Source organism: Triturus cristatus, chromosome 10 (genome assembly GCF_964204655.1).
Source record: "Triturus cristatus chromosome 10, aTriCri1.1, whole genome shotgun sequence".
NCBI classification, from domain to species: domain Eukaryota; kingdom Metazoa; phylum Chordata; class Amphibia; order Caudata; family Salamandridae; genus Triturus; species Triturus cristatus.
Window position 1 is genome coordinate 1,067,221,796 of NC_140593.1, and position 23,440 is coordinate 1,067,245,235.

A 23,440-nucleotide genomic window follows, 5' to 3' on the forward strand; every position below is an offset into this window, starting at 1 on the left:
TAAGACCCTTCACTTCTGCAGTTTCTTCCCAGCCACACCACCCCGTCTCAGCCACGCGCACGCCTGTCTCCCCTCCTCACCGGTATACGTTGCCCGTCCTCGGGGGCCAGGTCTCCCCCATAGGGTGCCTCCTGCAGCAGTCTCGCGCTGACGATCCTCGGGCTCCACACAGCGCCCACCCAGGGTGGTCATGCCATTCGGATGCTCCAGGTGTCCCCGCCTGCAGGCAGCCCTCTTCGCAGTCACAGCGCCTCTACCAAACATCAGCCCGTCAGCATTCAGATAATCCCTGCTGACCACCGCTGTTGCCGCTGCAGGGCGTCAGATCCCCGCTGTACTCTGGGACACCTCCGGTGGGGGAAGGGGGACTCGCTCGTCCGCTGCAGCTTGCGGCCTCTAGGCCCGCCTTCGGGGACCCCACTCTACTCGGGCCGTCTCGGGCAGGGACGGAAGGGCAGCCAACCCCTCCGGTTCTCGTCTTCTGGAGCCCCCGGTCACTCAAATCGCCGCATCGCCGACCTGGCTTCTCCCCATCGCCATCTTGGATCTTCGTTCTCGGCGGCCGGTCGGGCCGACGTTGCAGCCCATACAAGCCGCTCCTGGCAGTCAGCGCCACATCAACCAGCTCCGGAGGTAAGCTGGGTCATGCAGGTGTGATATCTAGTTTTCTCCGGGTCTGCAGGTCGCCGGAATTTACGACGGATCTAGCTTTCAGCCGGAGCTCGGCGAAAGCACGTCTTACTCTGCCACGCTGCTGGCCACGCCTCCTCTACAGTACTATTCTGACGACTCACCTGCTTTACAAACCATCTGGTAAAACGTGCATATTTAGTCAAGGCAATTCTTCAGGACAATTCTTCAAATCAAGAAAAGATAATCATATATGCAAATGTTGTGCAATACCCTTTTCACTATTTCTTTATGAAAGACAACAGTAAAGGATTCCTTTAAAAAAACTTGCCTAGTGAGTGCATTTTTTTGCAAATGTTTAAGAGAGTATCTAGGGATTCCTTGAGGTGCACAGCATTGCACGAATGAGAAGTTTACTTGAGAGAAATGAGAGAGGTGGTGTGAATATTTTTAGTGTTTGGGTGCGTATTTTGTCTGACCGTGACTACTTTCCGTTATCACGGTGTGTGTAAAATTTCTGTCAATGTGCTACGATTCAAGATGGAAACGGATGAGAGGGAGTGTGTATTCAACACAAGTTTGTAGTGGCTGCAATGTTTGTGTGCATTACTTAGAAAGGTGTGCAGAGGGTGCACTGTGTGGGTCTGTGTGGTTTTCCCCTTGATTTGGTTGATAGATGGGAAGTGTGGAATAGTGAGTCCGTTAGTGGATATCTGCAATATGTGCATTTACATCTTGGAGAAAAAAAAAATCTTTCTTTTGCTTGAGTTGGGGACCTTTGAGTGTGCTTTTAAGTCACTAAGCCTACACTTTTATAGGTGTGCAAATATCCATCTGTCAAAACGATCTCCTGTAATAAACACCTTTCTCTCTCCTGATCATTAGGAAGGCCATGTGTATCTGCCCTCACTACAGGTTATGTTATGGCCCATCTCCCTCTCAATAAGGCAAATTGATGGTTTGCTGGCAGGTTTTGGAACTGAATCCTTAACCTAACACTTATATGAGGTTTGCCATGGGTTCCCGTTCATTAAAGCTCATGGGGTCATCGGGTTCATGATTCTGGTGGTGGGAGTGTCCAGATAATTGTTTTCTCCTTCAAAAGCCAATTTGTTCATCGTACAATGGTGTCTAGTGTCACCTCCCATTGTCCCCTCCATCACTGACACTATCAAGAGTACCTGCACACTTGTGCAAAGTCCTCACAGGCACACCTGCTACTATCAAATCTGTGCACTTTTACAGGACGCCGATGCTTACCTGCAGTACACTCATGGTGTTCATCGCCAGTGACTTCCTTAAGACTTGTACTTACCAATGATGTCTTTAGGGGTTCAACCTTGGTGTTCTTAGTGCCTGTGGAGTGTTCATTGTTCCTCAAAAGAGTGGTTGCCAGTGGGGAATAGTTATTCATCTTTATCATCATTGCCCTTTTCGCCACATTACAATGGTAATTGGCCCATTTACAAATAGGACCAATACAAATCCATCGTGATTACTTTTTAGATCACATCTTTGTGTCTTGTGTTTCAACTGCTAGATATACATTTCTTTCAAGTGTTTCAGCTAATGGTCATATGTACGGGGTCATAACCTAACGTTTTGGCCCCTCTTGTGCTGTTCTACTTCCGGTCCAGTCCTCTCATCCTTTTTAGGTTATCCCTCTCTTTTTTGGACCACTGTATATGGTTAGGGCAATCCTAGCACGCAGACACTCGGATGGGACTGAGGTATTCAAGTCATTATGGTATTATTAGCGCAGTATATCTAATGATGGTATGATTAGCCATGGTGCATTCAAAGGATCGAAATCCCCGTTATGTTTAGCATGACAAAAAGGGCCGAGAACCGAACCGCCTCCATCTTGGATTGCGGCTCTTTCGCTTGGGGAGTCACGTGGCCTTTCTACACACCATCTGCCTTTCCCCTTCTTCAGTAATTATTAGGAGACAGACAGAGTTGCTGAGAAGCAAGGTCACATCTGCTAAAAGGGAGTATCAAGCGAATTCCTCTAGACCTGGGACGAGAAGGGAGTCACCCTTCCGACCTTCTCTGTAAAGATAGTAACCCTTTGTATGTGTAACTGAAACTAGAAATAGGCATGAGCTCATTAGGGGTGCCAGGACTAACTGGTACTTTTCCACATATAAGGTTTTGTATGCTGTGCTGATAATGTATAAAAGTGTGTTACTGTCAAGGAGCCAGCAGTCTTCCTCGGCGCACCTGATGGGTGAGGATCGACGAGGCTCCTCTATATAGAGATCTATGGTGACTAATAAACGTTTGAACCTTCCACGTTGCCAACTGCTCCTTATTTACTTGATATTGCGGGCCAATGGTAAGTGTGGCCCTTGGAATAATTATTTGAACACAACAGTTGGCGACCACGAAGGGACCCCGTGAAAGGGTCTTCCCCCCCCCCCCCGTATTCGGGTGGCTGGATTGGGGGCGTCCTGACCGGTTGACGGGAGAGGAGCCTGAGGATTTCTCCCACCCTGCGCGACTTTTCGGTACGTCCCCTGCTGCTAGTCACCCTTCACCGGGGTCCTACGGGCTTAACCCGGAACATGGGGCGGATTTGATCAGGAGGAGTTGGCAGCGGAGAATGAACATTCGTATCTGGGTGCACCCGGTGAGTATAGATTGATTTGATTTGACGCACGTGTTGTAAACGGTGCATTATTTTTGTTGTTGACGCACGCGTTGTAAACGGTGCATTATTTTTGTTGAAGTTGATTAGACGCACGCGTTGTAAACGGTGCAATTGGTTTTGTTGGAGCACGCGCCGGAGACGGTGTGCTATTTGATTGATTTGAGAGCATTCGTAGAAAGCAATGCCTTTTTTTTGGTTAGAACACTGACTGCATTTGTTTGAAGCTCGCGCTGGATAGCGGTGCATTGATTGGAAAGCACGCACCGGAAGGTGGTGTTTTGCTTGATCGGTTTTCGCATTACAGTGGTCTGACTCGAAGTACGTACAGATTGTATTGATTTGATTAAAAATAGCGCGTCGAAAGAATATTGACGGATTGCACGTGGAGGGGCCGGTGACCTAGACTGGGTAGCCACAGGGCATACACCCGACGGGGCAAGTCCTCATTGGGGGGGGCTGCTCTTAGTGGTGAGCCAGGAGGGTGGCCGGAATCTCGCGTGCAGTTTTATGTCTGGACTGTGAACCAGAGTCGACGGGCTTGGTTCTTTGATACTGATTGTATGTTTCGTATGAGTTGTACTGATTGTTGTCTTATGTGTACATGTCTGAAAACTAACCAAAATGTCCTGTTTTAGTAAACTGAATTGCTTTGGCTGCTGCTGCCGCACAAGTGACTCCAGATTAGCTGAGAGCCAACCCGCCCCGCCGGAGGGCAGCCCAAGCCATTTTATGTATGTAAAACATGGGATCTCTCCGCTATTGTTCTGCACTCTGTGGCATAAGTACACCAAGGGTAATGAAGAGTTACAATGGCCCAAGACTGGTTCGTTTGATGAAAAGAAAATTGCGTTCCTACAGGAACAATTGTTTTCTAGGCGAAGTAGGCAGGCCATGTTCGATGCTCTAATTGCATGGCAGAAGGAGGCCAAACAACGGCGAATAAGGGAAGAGAAAGTAGCTAGAGCTAAGGCAGGACAGAACGTTACTCAGAAAGCTATGGCCTATGACCGAGAAAGAGTAGAGAAAGGCTTGGATTGCATGAATCGCGAATTTAGACTAAAGATTGATAAAAGCTATGTGACCCGCCCGAATGCGGAAGATGAAATAGAGGATTTGTTGGATACCAGGCCACCACCCCCTTATGTGCCCCAGAGACTATACCCAGAGGTGTCAAGGGCCTCAGCCCCGGCCCCAGATATGTCCCTGGGGGCCTCGGCTTCGGCTCCCCCGGCCACTACTACCCCTCCCTTCCTACCGAACCTCTCCCGGTTGCCGACATCTGTGTCTGACGTTATAGCCATGCTGCCTAATTTATTGACGGCAGCTGCAGCCGGGACCCCTCAGCTGCCGCCGGGGTCAATGTCTTCCCCTTCTGTTCTGCCCTCCTCCTCCGCTAGTACAACACCAGTAGCAGCTGTGACTACTCCAGTACATCCGACCAGTCTAACGGAGGGTAGGAAGTTGTTCACTCGTTCTGCCTTGGGAACGGAAGAAAGGGCAGCTATTGCCACACAAGCGTCCCAGTGGATGCGACATCCTATTTATACTCTTGCTGATATCTGGAGTACCATGAGGGACTACGAACCGGTAATGCAACAGCATGCCCTGGAACATATGGCCAACCGTCTCATCTCTGTATGGGAACAGGTACACCAGGGAGGGAGAGCTCCGGCCATATTGTATGATATCCTTGATCAGATCCACAAATCCCAATTGACGCCTGAAGACGTGTATGGGAAGGTGCAGACTTTGGTTTCTTATAGAACTCGTTTGCAGTCCGCCCTTCCCGCCGGATCCTCCCAATTCCCTATGCGGGAAGTACACCCTATCTTCCATCCGGAAGTTGCCGCGGTGGTGGATGACAACGGTGTTGTTACCCGCCCGGGAATAGACGCCCGGTTCCAGGAACAATGGGTCTATACCCCCTGGAAGCGGAGTGAGGTATTATCCTTGAAAGGCCAGTTGCCCGATCCTAGGAAAAACCCCACTGCATATTACAAAGAACTGACTGAAGCCGCCTCGTCAGCAGTAATGACGTTGGCAGATATTGAATTATTCTTTGCCCTATTGGTACCGGTGGATATTTGGCGCCAGGTACATGACCAGGACCATGTCACGGAATTTGGTGGGACATGGGACCAACTGAGAAACTGGGATAGAGATCGCAAACCGGGGAACAAGCCCCGACCTGAGATACTGGCTTTACCTGAGAGAATAATAACCTATATGCATTCATTGATTCCACCTAGAAAAGTAGATTGGGATAAGCTGACGGCCTGTAAGCAAAAGAAGGATGAGAGCGTATCTGATTTCTTCACAAGGTTTGAGGGAGTATTCATTGATTTCAGCGGACAGGACCTGGCTACGGAGGGGGGTGTGCGTTTATTTGTTAATAGATTTGTAACCAATTTGCTACCCGAGGTATCGGCTCGGCTGCAGGCAGCTGAGAGTACCTGGACGACCACCACGCCTTCCACGATATTAAGCATGGCTCAGTATTATGAGCATCGGGAAAACGAGAGCAAGGATAAGACAGAAAGAAAGTCGAAAGATTTGAAGACACGAGTATTGCTACAGCAAGTGGAGAGGGGTAGAGGAAGAGGAAGAGGGTTAGGGTTGCAGAATTTCGTTCCAAGAGGGGCGGGGCCCACGCACACGACTGGGCGCACGGATCTAGGCATAAATCAATGTGCTTTCTGCAAGGAGGAGGGGCATTGGAGAGCTCAATGCCCGTTATTGCATGAGCAGAACACTGCTTCTAGGGGTCGTGGAAGGGGTAGAGTAAGTGGACATCGAGGTGGATACACGAGACAAGAACAGGCGGTACGAGGTGAGAACAGCCAGAATTATTTCGATCAAAGTCAGGGTAAACAATACTACCATGACGGACGTGTGACGGATGGAGACATCGGGTACACTCAAGCATAGGATAGCCAAGGGCAGAGTAAGGGGCATGTGTCAATCCCGATAGATCAGGCTGGACCTTATGTCCTTGCACAATTGCTGGAGGCATCAGATAAGTTTTTGGTTGACACAGGGGCTATGAACAGTTCTGTTTCACGTGCCTTGGTCCCGGGGGCCGCTCTGTCTGGCCAGACTAATGTGTCCGTGGGGTTCTCTGGAACTCCGGTGGTCAGCCCCATTTCGAAGCCACTTTCCCTTACTGTGGGACCAGTAACGATCGAATCACCTTTCCTCCTCACCTCCCAGTGTGGGGAAAATCTCCTGGGTATGGATATATTAAAAAGATTACATGCCCGCATTTTTTGCTCCCCCGATGGAGTTTACCTGACCATTAGGAATTCCTCCATCCCCTCCATCCAATGTTTTTCAAAGACGGACTCCTTACCCCCTGAGCTTGCAAAACTCCCGAAGGATCTATGGGCCCTGGGGGACACTGACGTAGGGTACCTACAAATTCCCCCAGTGTCCATCACTTTGAAACAGAATGCTAAATTGCCGAGGATCCCACAATACAAAATAGCCCCCGAGGGTGAACGTGCTTTACTAACCATTATTTCTGATCTGATTAAAACAGGGGTGGTGGAGGAAACGGCTTCCAATATCTGCAACAGCCCGATTCTTCCGATTCTTAAACGAGCCCCTGTACCCCAGTCCCCCGATTATGCTGATACCTATCGATTTGTGATTGACCTACGAGAAGTTAATAAGATTGTGGTACCCCAGTATCCTGTGGTACCAGACATTAATTCCATTTTGACCATGATTCCTCCCACTGCCACATTTTTCTCGGTGATTGATTTGAAGAATGCTTTCTTTAGTATTCCCATTCATCCGGATAGTAGACATTTGTTCGGTTTCTCATTGGGAGGCCGCAGCTTTAGATTCTGTTGCGCCCCCCAGGGGTACCCCGAAAGTCCTAGCATTTACAGCCAAGCCCTGAAGAGGGTATTGGACTCTTTGCAATTGCCCCCAGGTAATGTCCTATTGCAGTATGTCGACGACCTCCTTGTGGCTTCCGATACAGAACATGGTTGCCGCGATGCCACGGTTACCCTGCTACGACATCTGGCCACTCACGGTAACAAGGTGTCGCTCTCTAAATTTCAATATTGTCGACCGGAGGTGACCTATCTCGGTCATCTCCTGTCGAAGGAGGGAAGACGGTTAACTTCTGAACGCATTGCAACCATAACTAACATGCCTGTTCCTCGCACGCAACGTGATGTCCGCGCTTTGCTTGGCATAACCTCCTACTGTCGCCAATGGATTGCTAACTATTCTCTCTTGACTAAACCTTTCCTGTATCTAACTACGAAGGATGTGCATGAACCTTTACCTTGGACTGATGAATGCCAGACTGCTTTTTCCGCTCTGAAAACTGCTCTTTGCTCTGCTCCTGTGCTTGGCACCCCTGACTACCGGAAACCTTTTGTGCTCTACGTGCATGAGGTGGACGGTTGTTCTCTTTCAGTGTTGACACAAGACTTTGGTGGTAAGCAAAGGCCTTGTGCATATTTCTCGGCGGTTTTGGACAATGTCGCCAGAGCACTTCCCAGTTGTCTGAGGGCTGCAGCGGCAGTTGCCATAGCAATCAGACAATCGGAAGGGCTAGTCCTGAATACGGATCTGACAGTAATGGTGCCTCATGCTGTGGACGTATTATTAAACAGGACACAGACGCAGCACTTAACTAGTGCGCGTCTTACAGGGTACGAATTGACCCTGTTTGCACCTCACATAACGATCAAGAGATGTGTTAATTTGAATCCTGCCACGTTGTTACCCCTCCCTTCGGGAGGCGGTGGACAAGACGTACATGATTGTATCTTTCGAACTGAAGAAGAAACCAAGGGCCGGATAGATCTAACTGACACCCCACTATCTGATGCCCAAGGGGAATTGTATGTAGATGGGTCATGCTTCAGATTACCGGATGGTACGACAGCTGCGGCTTATGCGATCACTACTCTGCAAACGGTAGTTGAGGCGGCGAAGATACCATACCGGTCGGCCCAGGCGGCCGAATTGATTGCATTATTCAGGGCCTGCGAGTTAGGGAAAGGCATCAGGCTGAATGTCTACACCGACAGCCAGTATGCGTTCGGTGTAGCACACAGCTTCGGGAGGTTATGGGCGGAAAGGGGATTCTTGACATCCCATGGTGAGAGAATAAAGAATGGGCCATTAGTTGAACGGTTACTAGCCGTATTAACATTGCCCAAGACCCTGGCTATAGTCAAATGCAGTGCACACAAAGTTATAACTGATGATGTGGGGGGGGGAAATTTCTTTGCAGACCGGATCGCCAAGGAAACGGCCCAATCTGACACCACTTCCATGCTTGTAGTAACAAAAATGATAGAAACAGGGGTTTTTAACAACACCATAGATAGCGTGAAAGAGCTGCAGAAAGAGGTGACCCCGGAAGAGCTGACATACTGGCAAGAGCAAGTGGGGAGGCTTGATGAGAATGGGTGTTGGACCGATCTGTCAGAGAGGTGTAGATGGTTACTGCCGAACGCATTTGTAAATGCGGTGGTAACCATGGCACACGGACCTTCGCATGTGGGAGTTCAGGCCATCTGTGCCATATTGGATCCTGTCTGGTATAATGTTAATATCCATAAGACAGCTAGGAACTTGGTCCAGCATTGTATAATTTGTCTCCAGCATAATCCTGGGGTCAGTATCCCCGTCCTGGCGGGTAGTTTTGCACCACCCACTCTGCCTTTCGAAGTACTCCAAATAGATTACATACAGCTAGAGCGAGTTAACAATCTGAAATACGTGCTAGTAGTGATTTGTACCTTTAGTAGGTGGGTAGAGGCGTATCCCACGAAGGAGAATACTGCTCTGGCAACTGCGAAAGCCCTGGTGAAAGAGTTCTTTCCTCGATATGGGTTGCCACGGGTGATTTGGAGTGACAACGGGACACATTTTAATGCTAACCTAGTTAAGTATGTATGCAAGGGTCTGTCCATCCGGCAGAAGTTTCATGCAGCTCGACATCCCCAGTCAGCGGGTCTAGTTGAGAAATATAATGGGATTTTGAAGTTAAGATTGGCTAAGCTTCAGGACACGACAGGATTAAAATGGCCCGATCTCCTGCCACTGGCCCTGTTGTCGGTAAGAACTACTCCCCATTCACGGAGAGGTATCTCCCCTTATGAAGTCATTTTTGGCAGACCGGCCGACGTATGGGGAGTACCCCGGCCCAAATCTTTCAGGGACATTGATCATCCTATGTTGACCGACTATTTGTATGTTTTGACTAAAGATCTTCGTTCCATTCATCAACAGATATCTGCCGCACTGCAGCCCCTGCCGGAGGGTCCTGGACACAGCGTAGAACCGGGACAGTGGGTCCTGGTCCGAAACTACCAACGGAAGTCGAGTTTGGATCCGCGCTGGTCCCGGCCGTATCAGGTGCTCCTGGCCACGCGAACGGCGGTGAAAGTCGAAGGGAAGCAGCACTGGATCCATATCTCCCATCTTAAGCGAGTTCCCCTCCCATTGCCAAAGGAACAACTCGACCAGGAGGAAGGTCAGCCAACTCAAGGTGAACCCAGCACAGAAGAGTCACTTTCCCCGGACACCCGCAGAGAGGTTGACGGGCAAGGGGAGAGTGCTGTGAGCGTGAAAACCCCTTTCTGTGGCCACCCAATTGTCCAAAGTGAAGCATCTGGTCGGGAGCCCAGCTCCTCGTCTGACCCCCCTGTGCCCACCTTGTTTGCGAATCCCGAAACCTCTGGTCGGGATCGATATCACCTGCGGCCCCGGAAATAAGACAATCCCAGGTCTAGTCCCGGCAAGTGCAGCTGGAGGCCCCCGCAGAGACCTGAGGATTGTTGGAACACTGGACTGAACTCGTTGAGAGCATGGAACTTTAAGTAAAGCTCTGTTCAGAATGAAGATAGAGACATTGATCAGATAAACGGAGGGGCCCAGGTGGAGTTCTCTTTTTCAACACGGGTTGCGTCAAGTGTGACTCCAACGCGAGAAGTTTTTACCTTTTTGTTTTTTTCTGAACAATAGGAGTCTGCCTGTGAGGCTCTATAACGGACACAGGAAAGAAGCACCCTCCGGCAGGTCGAACTGCTCGTAGACACCTTTTCCCGAGATTATATTGGACTTCTAGTGAGGAAATGTACCCTTTTGCTCGTTTTGTCCCTGAAGACGGGCGTCCCATAGTACCCCGTGCCGTTCCCCCGCATTTGCCAATGTTCTCCTCATGGAGCTTGCGTGTTAAAATTGTTTTCATTTCTATACTGATGGTATCATTTGTACTATGTTTAGGTTTGTTCATATATCTAGAGTTTCGTCACCCTGTACACACCTTGATAATGTCTACTCCTGCCCCTAAGGAACATCATTTCCAGACCTTTGCCCCTCATAAGGAAAGACACCGACAGACATATGTACATAATGCTTTTATTGAAATGCTGCACCAGACTCATAGCTCCACAAACGTTACCGATTGTTGGGTCTGTGGGCTTCTTCCGTCAGTAATGCATAAGCAAGATTTGTTTATATCAGTGCCTTTATCTTATTTAGGTAGTTGCGAAGCTTGGTTTAAAATGTTATCCATGTTGTACGAACACTATACTATAGATGGACGTCGATTCTCAGAGAAGGATTATGCCTTGATTTTAGCATATATAGAGACACACCAAGGTTTTACCCCTAATGCTGAGGGAACGGATGGCACCCTTGACCCCACCGCCTGCATGAATGTATACACTGATCATGAAAATGATACCTGGTTGAGGGATGAAGTACTGGATTTCATGACTTTTAACTTTACTGAGTATTTCAAATACTTCCAAGAGCGAAATGTCTCAGATGAAAAAATTATTCCGGTCCCGGTGTTGAATACATCCTCCTCTTTCTGCGTGCAGGGTACTGGGCATTTGTTCGTAGGGTATAGTAGATGTAATTACACTTATAGACTGCAGACATTCAGTAGCCCCCCTACACTCACCCCTCCCAATGTTTATTTTGTGTGCGGTGAAAACGCATACACTTGGCTACCCAGAGGATGGATGGGTAGGTGTTACTTATCTTTCCTTTACCCACCAGTTTACATAGCTCCTTCTGATTATCATAAGTCTCATTCCTTAAGTCGGCGGAGCCTAAAAGCTGAAGCCGCCAGTAATGATGCCACTGACCAGACTGACACTCCAGCCCAACACTTCGTTGATATCATAAAAGGGGCGTTGCCCATATGGGGACCCATCCTCAATAGTAAGGAAGTTAGGAGGTTATCCAGAGTGGTGGAAGGGGTGGTTAATACTACCGCAGGGATATTAACTAATATCACTGTGGAGCTCCAGACGACCCGGCTCGTGACCCTTCAAAATAGTCTTGTTTTAGAGGTTATCCTAGCTGATCGTGGAGGAGCTTGTAGAGTCATCGGCAGTTCCTGTTGTGTATATATACCTGACTCCGCCCCTTCCGTCCATCTAGCTATCCAGAAACTGCATCGACTGGCCTCTGAAATTCACACCGAGACTGGTACTTGGTCCTTGTCCGGGTGGTTCTGGGATTTGGTGACCACCTGGGGATGGAAGTTATTCATGATTCTCCTGGGAGTGGTAGGGTTCCTTTTCACCTGTTGCATTTGTCTACAGTGCGGGCCGGCCTGCTGTGCATATTGTGCGGCTCAGGTTCGCCGATCCATCCCTAAGCCCACGCCCGTCCAAACCAGGATAGATACTCAGCGGGCTCAAAAGGAGATGCATGACCTAATGCAGATCGATGAGGGGATTTTTGAAGACTGACCCCGTTATTAGCTATGCTGCGCTAAAAGGGCCGTTCTGAGGTATTCAAGTCATTATGGTATGATTAGCGCAGTATATCTAATGATGGTATGATTAGCCATGGTGCATTCAAAGGATCGAAATCCCCGTTATGTTTAGCATGACAAAAAGGGCCGAGAACCGAACCGCCTCCATCTTGGATTGCGGCTCTTTCGCTTGGGGAGTCACGTGGCCTTTCTACACACCATCTGCCTTTCCCCTTCTTCAGTAATTATTAGGAGACAGACAGAGTTGCTGAGAAGCAAGGTCACATCTGCTAAAAGGGAGTATCAAGCGAATTCCTCTAGACCTGGGACGAGAAGGGAGTCACCCTTCCGACCTTCTCTGTAAAGATAGTAACCCTTTGTATGTGTAACCGAAACTAGAAATAGGCATGAGCTCATTAGGGGTGCCAGGACTAACTGGTACTTTTCCACATATAAGGTTTTGTATGCTGTGCTGATAATGTATAAAAGTGTGTTACTGTCAAGGAGCCAGCAGTCTTCCTCGGCGCACCTGATGGGTGAGGATCGACGAGGCTCCTCTATATAGAGATCTATGGTGACTAATAAACGTTTGAACCTTCCACGTTGCCAACTGCTCCTTATTTACTTGATATTGCGGGCAAATGGTAAGTGTGGCCCTTGGAATAATTATTTGAACACAACAGGGACCAACCATTGTGCTTTAAAAAACTTTTAACATAACATTTTGGTTGTGCTTCATGCTTCTCTGTGTCGCAGTTCTTCAAGTCCTCAGCATGGTTAGATTATTTGATATAGTTTTATTTTCCCCTTTTTCCTAGTCCTTCACTTTCCAGCCTACTGCTAGAGCAGGCGACTAAACATCACAAAGCAAGTAAAACACCTTCTGAATGGATACAAGTTCTTTTGCCATAGCCAGTTCCATTGGTTGAATATGCAGGCATATAAATACTGGAATAATCACCGGCTATTTGTACGTCGGACGTTTCAGGAGCACCACCCAGTAAAGAGGGGCCACGCTCAGACGTGTGACCAGATGGTGCATGAGCTAAATATATATAAAGCACAGACAAGAGGGTAAGAGCTATGGGCTGGGTGTGATAAAATTTGATTTGCAAAACGTGGTCCCAAAATATGCCTCAACATTTTGCAAATTGAATCAGATTTTGCAAACCTACCTATGTGATAGTGAGTTCGTTCACAAATTAACAAATTGCAGCAGGTCACAGAACAATCTGCCTAATTAAGGTTCATTAGGCAGGTCAAAATGTGTGACCTTCTGTGATTGGTTGCAATCACAGAGTTGGTGGCATTCTAGGGACAGCACACCACCATTCTTATTATTGCATTCCAAAACGAAACATTTTTTAAGCAGCATGTGTTCCTTAAAGGAACCAGGGCTGCTTCAAAAAATGTTTTCCATTTTGGAAAACTTCAGTGAGAGCGGGCACTGATTTCCTGGACCAGTAATTAGACCTCCAAGACTGCCACGTGATTCGGGAAGGGGCCCTAAGGGGACCCCTTCCACTATGGGAACTAGTAATGCCCCCAAACCTGCAAGTCATTAACTGGTCAATGATTTGCAAAGGACTGCGGTCGCAATCCATTGATACATACCATACCAACATGAAATTGGAAAGGAAGCCTGCTTCCAAACTGTGATTCAATATGCACTGCAAACCCCATTTTGTGATTTGGAAAAACTTCTGAATTGCAAAATGGTGATGGTACATAAGGACAAGCATTGGCAAAGCCCAGAGATCTCAGCAATCCGAGAGCTATAGGCATTGTTAATGTCAATGTCTTTTAGCTATGTTGAATAGCAGCAAGTCTACTGTTCAGCATGGCTGAAAGGTAGTAAAAAAGGATTGGCAAAGCGAGCGAAGAAGAGGCCGTTCCATCAACAAACGGGGACAAAGGATATGAGGGCGACGATGAAGCATATGCAAGAAAAACTATTAAGATGCATAAGACAAGAATTTACTACACTGTACCATGTTAAATGCAAATAATTTTGAAATTCGCAAGCACAAGTTTTGCTTTTTGAATGTCAGCTGGTATGTGTTTATCAGGGATCTCTCACTCGGTCCGGCTATTAAATTCATTCAAACATATTGAAATGGCTCCTTCCACATAGGCAGCAAACGGTGCAGGTGTCAAAGAGCCTGTATTATGCGAAGGCTCGTTTAAGAAAGGGTATTCTAATGTCTGTGGGCCTGTTACCTTAGCACATCCAAGAGCATGTAAACATGTCTGTGTACTCAAGCTACGACCAGTCCTGTAGAGCGCAGTCACTATTTATAGACATCACAGTGCTAAACTCGAGCTGTTGGAAAGACTGATTTTAAAATGTTTCGTTTTTATTTCGCCCTGCTATGTTATCTGGAAGAAAAAAATATATATATGAGCTCTTTGGCTTTGTTAATGCTTTTTAAGGATGCTTAAAGTAAATAAAACAAAGCGCCATTGAGCAGCCAACACTGGCCATCATATCGCTTTTTGTAGTAATGTGGAGGGTGGTGGCGAGCTAGATGACAGCGAAGAGGGAGGGGGTGGGAGTGATTGGGAGAGCCATTTTATTTATGAGTCCCATGGCACTATTTGCAAAAAGATTCTGAAAGCCACGTTGATGCAACAGTGTATGGAACACAACAACACTCAAAATGACATTTAACACATGTTGGCAATGATGCTAAAACAAGCCTTCTGCGGTTTGAAGCTATGATGATTCGTAAATTATAGACAGTAGAACCTAGCCTGAATTAAATGTCAGAGAGCAGTAACATACGAGGAACTGACCAAATCAGTTAGATAACATTGGTATAAAACCATAAATCCAAGGACTCCATATGTCTGGACAAAACATTGCTCAGCACAAAAATCCGTGCAGAAATAGACATAGATGACCCATAATCACAATCACAAAATAAAAAAAAAACAAGTGAAAAAAAAATAAGACCATGCTTTTCTTAAAAGCGTCACAACTGAGCAACACAGCACGACCATTGTTCCCAGAAATGAGTGATGGGCAAAATATCACGCTGTACCAAATAATTCAACGTAACAAAAGTGAAAATTGTACCATGGGTTGGTATGGTAACAAAATCTGAACAAATAAAATTGGTATAATGTAGATGAAAAATCATCAGATCAGCGTGTACATTCAATACAGGACATCTCCCTGAAGCCCTTTAAGCTCACATGACCAGGTTACACGTATACGGGAGGAGCAAACATGCCATCGTGCATGAGGTGCCAATAGGAGGAAGGTCTATCCTGAGCTGACGCAGCCGGAACAAAGGCACAATAACTGACAGGAAACTGCGAAAAACAAAAAGAAATGCAGACGTGCAACTGTGTACAATGTTTAAAGAACCAGACGTATAAGGCATGGAGCAGCAGCAGTACCTTGAAACTAGAAACGCAAAACTCATAAATAAGTTAACGTTATACGAGTAAACACAAGGGGTTTGGTTTGTATTTAAAAACAACCGCAATCGTTTGAACTGACATATTTCTCTCAGCTTATATAAGATACATTCGCTGGTGAAACCACAAGTGTGCTGCATATGGGGTGACATGTAAAGGGCAACATTTAGATTTGTGAAACTGGCATAGCGCTTTTTGTAGTAATGTAGACGGGAGTTGGGGAGGTGAGATGAACAATGAACCGAGAGGGGGTAGGAGGGATAGGGAGAGCTATTTTTTTTTTTTATGAGTCCCAGGCCAATATAGGCCGTTCGGATTGGGAGAGAAATCTGGCTGAGTTTGGGATGGGTAGGGTGGAAGGGGGGGAAAGAGGCAGAAGGAGACGGAGGACGGGGTGAGTGAAAACACAAGAACTCGTGTGGAGTGCTCGAATACAAAGAAAAAAGTAGCTTCTAAAACGGGAGAAGTGGATAGACAAGTACTTGGTCCGTGCTCTGGAGACAGATAAACACAAGAAGAGGCATGACGTCCATGCCATCGGCAAACAGGGACAAAGGATAATAGCGCAACAATGGAGCGAGTAAATGGTAACAACATATATCTTCGAGGCAGCCCACGTACTGTGTAGCCAAGACCTAAAAAGATATTTTACAGTTGTAACCCTGTGATTTTGCGTATTGCAGGTTTTGCAACCTCAAAATCCCTTAGTATATGCTACATGTTACCACCTAAATGGTGCTATGTTGTCCCAATAAAAGAAAAGGCAGTAACTTATGCACCCACTATGAGTTGGATAAGCTATGACAATAAAAACACAATATCTACTTTGTACATGGATCAACGTTTCAAAGTCAAGGTGGATTAAAAGCAAATGGAGAATTAAGTGCCTTTTGGTTTCCATCGTAAAATAGGTATATTCTCAGTATTTTAGGTCTAAAGGAATTAGAAAAAAAAGAACTTTTTAACATACATTATTTAACATTAAAGCATGTCCTCAGTGGATCACCTGGTTACCTTTGTTTTTTTACATTCATTTTTTACATACATTTCACTAAGTTGTCAAGTAAAAACAGTCTAGAAGTCAAGAAAAGTATACATTTTTAAGAAGTACAAATAATACTACATTTCTGAAGGTGTCCCATGTTTAATTGCCCACAAATGTCCTGTTCCATAATCCACACAAGCCCAGGTAATATTAAGAATACATTTAAAACAATTAAATGAAAAGTATTTTAATATAATAAACGTACATTTAAGATGAAGTGAGACATGATTGGATATAAAATAATAAGAAAATATAAATACAATTACTAGTGCAGAATATAGACGTTGGTGTGGGAAGTACTGACAGATAAACATGTGCCTGGATGTAAGCGTAAGTATAGGGACCATTTGAAACGCCTAAAGCTTCAACATCTTGTTAAAGATATGTCTGGCCTGAACTGCCATTAAAACATAAAAAAAATAAGTTGTTGAATGTATAAGCGCGATAGTACTTCGTGAAATAAGAAGGCTGTTAGATTAATGTAGTGCACTTACTGTAGGGCTGGTATCTGGACTCTTCAAGTAAGCAAGAAGTATGTCAAATATCTTTGGTAACCAATCGCACTTGACATTGACTAAAAAAAAAATAAACTGTTAAAACAAATGAAAACTCTAAACACATTAAACTAGTATGATGTGATTTCTTCAAAAAAGGTAGAAAATTATGCACATCTAAATATTTGTATTACCATATACAAGGCAGTTACAATACAACTTGTATATGGTAGCAAGTAACTTTGAAATTATATTTGCCAGCTAACAATTGCAAGGAAGCAGCAATGTCTTAGATGCATTGGTAGTTGAACTGAGGCATCCATGAGATCTAGTGTTGCAAGTAAATAGTAGTCAAACAATGTGATAACATCTGACAGCATTCTATTGCCATTTGGGGCCTGTTTAGTTTAGAATCTGTCCATTTATGGTATTAGAAAATAACCAAGTACTGCCTAAACCTGCTCTTGCAATATCAGGAAGTTGTTGTACTTCACTTTATTGTTATCGGTTATGAAAATTGGGGATTCATTCAGTGATTTTAGGCAACACACCCGATTTATTATCCCATAGAGAAACCTGGCATAAGGTGATCTCTTCCCATCTTGGATATCTGGCCTGAAACCCAAAATCATATTCCAGGAACACTTTTGAATGACTCAGTGAGTGCTCAATTGCCTAATGCCTGATTTGCATCATCCATAGAACTATAGATGTTCTTTGCTCTCTCTACAATAGCAATGGCCCTTTTCACGATAACCTGATATGCTTAATAAACCTAGAGCTTCAGACTGCCACTATATAGGACAAGTGTGACCCATTTTCTTTCTAACAGCATGAATCCTCTTATTTGCCTTGTCTGGTGAGAACCCTGCAGTATTAACTAGGTTTGGAGACCTTTTTCTTGCTGTGGGCAATATTAAACAGTTTTGCACAGGCTCTGGCTCACTAGCCTCCCTTGCTCTCATCTGCCATTACGAGGAATTCTGCATCTACATCAAAAAGGCTGCCTCGTGGATTATTATCTTTTCAATGCCTAAGGGTCTTGAAATGTTTGTTGACCTAGAAGGTATGGATAGCACTTTCAAGGTTGAGGGTCAAAGAAGCCCGGTGAGAAATTTTTAGTGCTGCAATTCGCTTGACATCTGTTGAAAGTTGATCTACATTTTTAAGAGTCAAGTTTGCATTGCCTCTTGTACCCTTTAGGGACCAAAGTCATTGGTGTTGTTCAAAACCAAAGATAGCTTTTCCTGTACGTCCTGTATCGTCGTTTATGGACAACAACTCTATTGGAAGTCAAAGTATGTTTGATGGCTTTGAAGTACAAAATTTCTGATTCTTTAACCCTAACTATTTATTTATTTATTTCTGACATTTATTGAGCGCGAACGAATACCCGTAGGCGTCTCGGCGTTAGACTGTAGCAGCTATCTTTCCCCAAGATATGGATAGCATCGGAGGATCTTGGTCCCTGTTACTGGTTAAACAGCCAAGTTTTCAGTTTCTTCCGAAACAGGGAGAGTGAGGGGCTGGATCTAATATGTTGTGGCAAAGTGTTCCCCATCTTGGGAGCCGCAACTGAAAAATGGCGGTCACCCCAAGAGACTGTTTTGGAACGTGGAACCACTAATTAGTTGAGAGTTGTGGATTGAAGCTGTCTAGCCGGTCTATAGAGTACAAGCTGATCCTTAAGAGGGCGTGGCCCTTGATCATGGAGTGCCTTGTAAACTATACAAAGTGATTTAAACTTGATCCTGTTTTGGATCGTCAGCCAATGGTATGTCCTGATAGGGTCAGAAATGGGTGTAAACTTAGGTGCTCGAGACAGCAGACGTGCTGCTGAATTCTGTATTGTCTGCAATTTTTTGGTTACTCTAATTTGGGCATTTAGAAAGAGTGCATTGCAGTAATCTAAGGATGAAAGTACTAAGGAACTGACCAAAGTTTTGGCAGCAGCATCTGGTAGGAAAGGAATGATTTTCCTTATCATTCTAAGTTTATGATGGGCTGTAGCTGCTACTTTGTTTGCATGTGCCATGAAATTAAGATGATCATCAAAAATTACTCCCAGATTCCTGACCTTAAAGGTCGGGCTAGGAGGGGTACCGAAGGCTGGTGGCCACCAGGATACAGGCCAAATCGGGAAGAGGGATCCAAAGATGACCACCTCCGTTTTATCGGAGTTTAGTTTCAGGCAATTACTTGTCATCCACTCTCCAATCGCCCTCATTCCAATTTGGAAGCGCTCTGCCACTTCCAGCCCGTCACCTTTAATGGCCATCACCAGTTGCGTGTCATCTGCATATGAGGTTAGGCTCATCCCGTATGCTTTGATGACCCGTGCAAGGTCCGACACATAGATGTTATATAGTGTCGGACTAAGGGAGGAGCCTTGAGGAACCCCACAGGGAAGTGACATCTTGGTCGATTGATATGGCCCCAGTGTGACCACCTGCGTTCTATCGGCCAGGAAGGAAGAGAGCAAGTCTCTCGCAGTGTAGTGGATGCCTATCCTTCCTATTGTGGATCAAGGGAATTTGAATGCCATAAACATAACCATTGCAAATGAAAGTATCAGGGCCATCATTTCGGACTCCTCATTTTGAGAGAATTCCAGTAAACAATGCTCTGCCTGTTTACATACTGTTTCACTTGAGCCTGCTTGATCTCAGTGTTCAAGTTTCAATCTTCTATCTGTTCGAATGGAGTAGCTTGGAAAGGTCTCCTACCTGGGGTACCTGCTTTTGGTACTTGTGTTATTTAAAAGGTAGAAATCAAGCGCATATTCCTTTACATCTCCGGAGGACTTAGTAAAAAGTGTCTTTTCACCTTTTTTCATACTTGCATGCATTAATTCTCATGTTTCCACACTTTCTTTTCTTCTTGCGATGATGGGTGTGGAATTTAATAAAATATCTACTTGTCCATGGGGCAGGTTGCTTCATAAATCTACTTGTCCTTTAACAAAATCCACTTGTCCTTTTGGTGCCATGTAGTGCGGTGACAAATTATGGTAATCTCATTATATAAGAGCTCTGATATAGCCCCTCTGATTATGCCAGGGCTCATACCATAGTAGTGTTTAAATACTTGCAATCCCCTTATGTTGCCATGTTTCCGCAGATCTTCATACTGGGGCTGAAGGTAGTGGTAAGCAATAGTTCCAGGGTTAGACTGTCCCTTTGAGTCTGTGCAAACCTAGCAACTTTCATGTTTCTAATGTTTTCAACAACTCTCCTCTAATCTTTTCCCGTACTGAGAAATGTTGGAAATTTACTACTGGCAATGACAGACGTAAACCTTCTGCCAGAGTTAGGAAAAAAGTGGTTGAAGGGAAAGTGAACTTTCAAACACTCACATTTTTGCATGAGCAAATCTACACATGCAAATTTGCTCATGCTAAAATGCCGTTCACAAATATTTTCTAGGAGTACTATTTCCTGTCCTACTTCTGTAAATTCTTGGGAATTCACAAAAGACGTATATTTATTTATTGAGTTTTATATAGCGCTGGCTAGGCCCGGCAGTATCAGAGCGCTTTACATGAGGAAGAAACATTGTTTCAGAACATGGTTACAAAGTGACATCGGTTACTGGAGCGTAGTTACAGGAATTACATAAATACAAAAGCATAGCATAAACAGGAGGGAATAAATAGGCAAGGGGAGTGAAGAATTAGGTGAGAGAGGGAAGGAATAGGTGAGGTTGACGGAGAATAATGGAGGGAAGAGGAGGGGGAGGGTGTAGGAGGCACAACGGGGAGACAAGGAAAAACAGTGTCCGACGTCCGGCTGGGTAGGTGACTGCCGAGTGGTGAACCAGAGCCAAACTCCTCTATAGCTGCGCGGGGCAGCTTCACTTAATGCAAGGATATACCATGGGTGCACTTTTGAGACTTTGTTTAATAATTGGGCCCCTAATTTGGTCTGATTTTGACCAAGACCTTTTGCGTTTATTAAAATTCTCTCTCTCTATCGGCTTTCTGCTCTTTCACAAGGAGCATATTGGCACACAAAGTAGTTTTGTTCAGTGCCAGTAACTACTGTGGCAGTGTGTGCTTTTTGAGACGAAAAACAATTTTTGCTTTTGCCAGTGTTTGTTATAATGGTGAGGGCCTGGCAGCTCCCACACCAATAAGGTTTTACAAAAAGCATGCCAAAACAATTCACACATTGACAAATTTAAAAAGCTGACAACCAATTTCAGACCTACTGGCTTTGCCTGTGCTTGTTTATTTTTGTTTCCCATAAACTTATTGAAACTGGTTACACTGATTTTCCATTATGAATATTTTTGGGGAATACTATCATGCATCAACACATGTAACTAAATGATGCTGCAAAGAAATTGTACCTGAAATTTTACAATAGTTTAGCTAAATGTTTTTTGCTGCTTTCATTTTTTTATTAACATTTTATTTTGAAAGCAAACAATTAATCTTGCTTTCAAGCTTCTGCAAATATTTGCATCAAATCAGAGAGCATTTTGGGAGCATTATACATAGCCTCATATTGCTAAATTTTGAAAACGTGTGCACACATTTTTATACTGGAACCACTGTCAGTAGTGCAGTCAGAGCTTACAACATTTACTTAAGAGTACTCACCCTAATAATGAAGGTTTTCAATTAATGAACCATAAATACAAGTTTGAACAGCATTAACATATGGACAAAAATATCACTAACTGCAGACAGTGTCCTTCCCTGATCCATAATGTGCTACTGCAAACTGGCAGCCAAAGGGTTTGTGCTGCAGGCGGTTGGGACTACTTGTTCCAAGGACAAAATACACATGAAAACCTGTTGCCCTTGACCCCAAACAATATGTCCTGGGCGTCCTGCTATTGGAATTCTACATCGCTGTGTTTTTATAAATGGCCTTCTTTGTTTTCTTTCCATCAAAGTTATGGTTCATCTAACAGGCGATGGAGAAATAGAACTAGGATACACTGTGTTGCAACCCAAAATGTACGTAATTTTTCATAAGAAGATTCTCACTTGCCTAAAAAATATGAAAGAGCAAAAAATAACTTCAGCCTTAGACCAGTTGTACTCAGTTTCTAGCCTACAAGAGTGTCTCCAAAACATTTTGGCACCTGAGTATGCATACATCTTAGATGTTCAAGCCATATCAATATGTTTTTATTGTATCTAGTACTCCCGACACTTAGGAAGAGATGGGCTTGCTATTTGAGTCAGTGTTTATAAATAATAGTGAACACTCATGACAGAAAAGAAAATTAACTTACCTGTAACACAAGTTCTCCATTATGTTTTCATGTTTTCATCCATGAAATTACTAAATAAACCTCATTCCTTCCAGGCGGGACTGCTGGAAAGCAATGAAATATCTAGAGGCAAGATACTATGTCCTTCAGGAGGCTTTCAAAGTGAACTAAGGTTAACTGGGATAACTCTCGCTGTACTATGTGCTGAAAGTCTAGTGGTCCTTGGGCAGCCCTAAAGTGACAGAGCAGTTTTATCTCCTTAGAGCCTATCTACTTATTGGAACAGGGAACAATTTATTTTTTTGTTTTTAAATGGAAATCTAGTGTTGCTGTTACACAGGCGTTTGACATGACTGGTTTAAAAATTGTTATAGGATCTGCACGTTGGCAGGACTATTGTATGCTTTATGAATAATAATTAAGATCCTATAATGGTCAACTAAACATCTCCCAAAAAAAATTTAAGAACAAGAACATTGTCAGTCTGGAAATTAAAAGTGCATAAAGTAAGGAAACAGGGGCCTAGCATTCTCAAAGTACACTGAAAGAGTTTGGAAAAACATAATTCTGCAAATCAGACTCGAAACTCTTAAAATTTAGAAAAAAGTTGAAGGCGCATCTTTTTAAATAACATCTCACATATCACTGATCGGCACTTCACAACTAGTTCCTGCAAGTCTTCAGTAATTGGAGTTTTACAGAACAGATCCAGGTGTTCGCAATGAGCACTGACTAAAAGAGCTGTCACCTCATCATGTTAGTCTAAATGGTGCAAAATACACTGACTTTCCTTGAAGATGAGTGTTTATACTCAGAGTTCTGGCTTATTGAGTGACAATAAATCAATGTGCTTAATTTCTTTACTCCGGAGTTCCACTTTCACGCTTTTTTTTTTCTGTCTGTGTCGGCCCACACTGTGGCCCATCAATGAGTCTATCGTCAGTGTTTTTGTATTTCCTGGTATGTGTGCACCGCCTATTGTCTGTCTTTTCTGTGTAAGGGCACACATCCTCAGAAAAAGATCTCAACTTCAAATATATAGTTTTAGTTTCAAGTGACATTTTGATTTGTTTACATGAGTGTACCCTTTTATATCCGACGAGTGGTAGGTGAGGCTTTGATGCACATGTAATTATGATACATACTGGCGACATGCTGGGGGGGGGTTACGTTGGGGGGGGGGTTGCTGGGGGATGGGGCGGGGGGCATATTGGTTT

The 23,440-nt window shown here is 44.8% G+C and overlaps 1 protein-coding gene across 2 annotated transcripts in view; it reads right to left on the bottom strand.

Moving 5' to 3' along the window:
• Positions 1–23,440, bottom strand: part of BRAT1 (BRCA1 associated ATM activator 1) — a 233,146-nt gene that overhangs the window by 56,758 nt on the left and 152,948 nt on the right. For both annotated transcript variants that reach the window (XM_085629208.1, XM_085629210.1), the window contains exon 10: positions 16,998–17,077. In XM_085629208.1, coding sequence (XP_085485334.1) covers positions 16,998–17,077 — 80 coding nt within the window. The remainder of the gene's footprint in view (positions 1–16,997; positions 17,078–23,440) is intronic.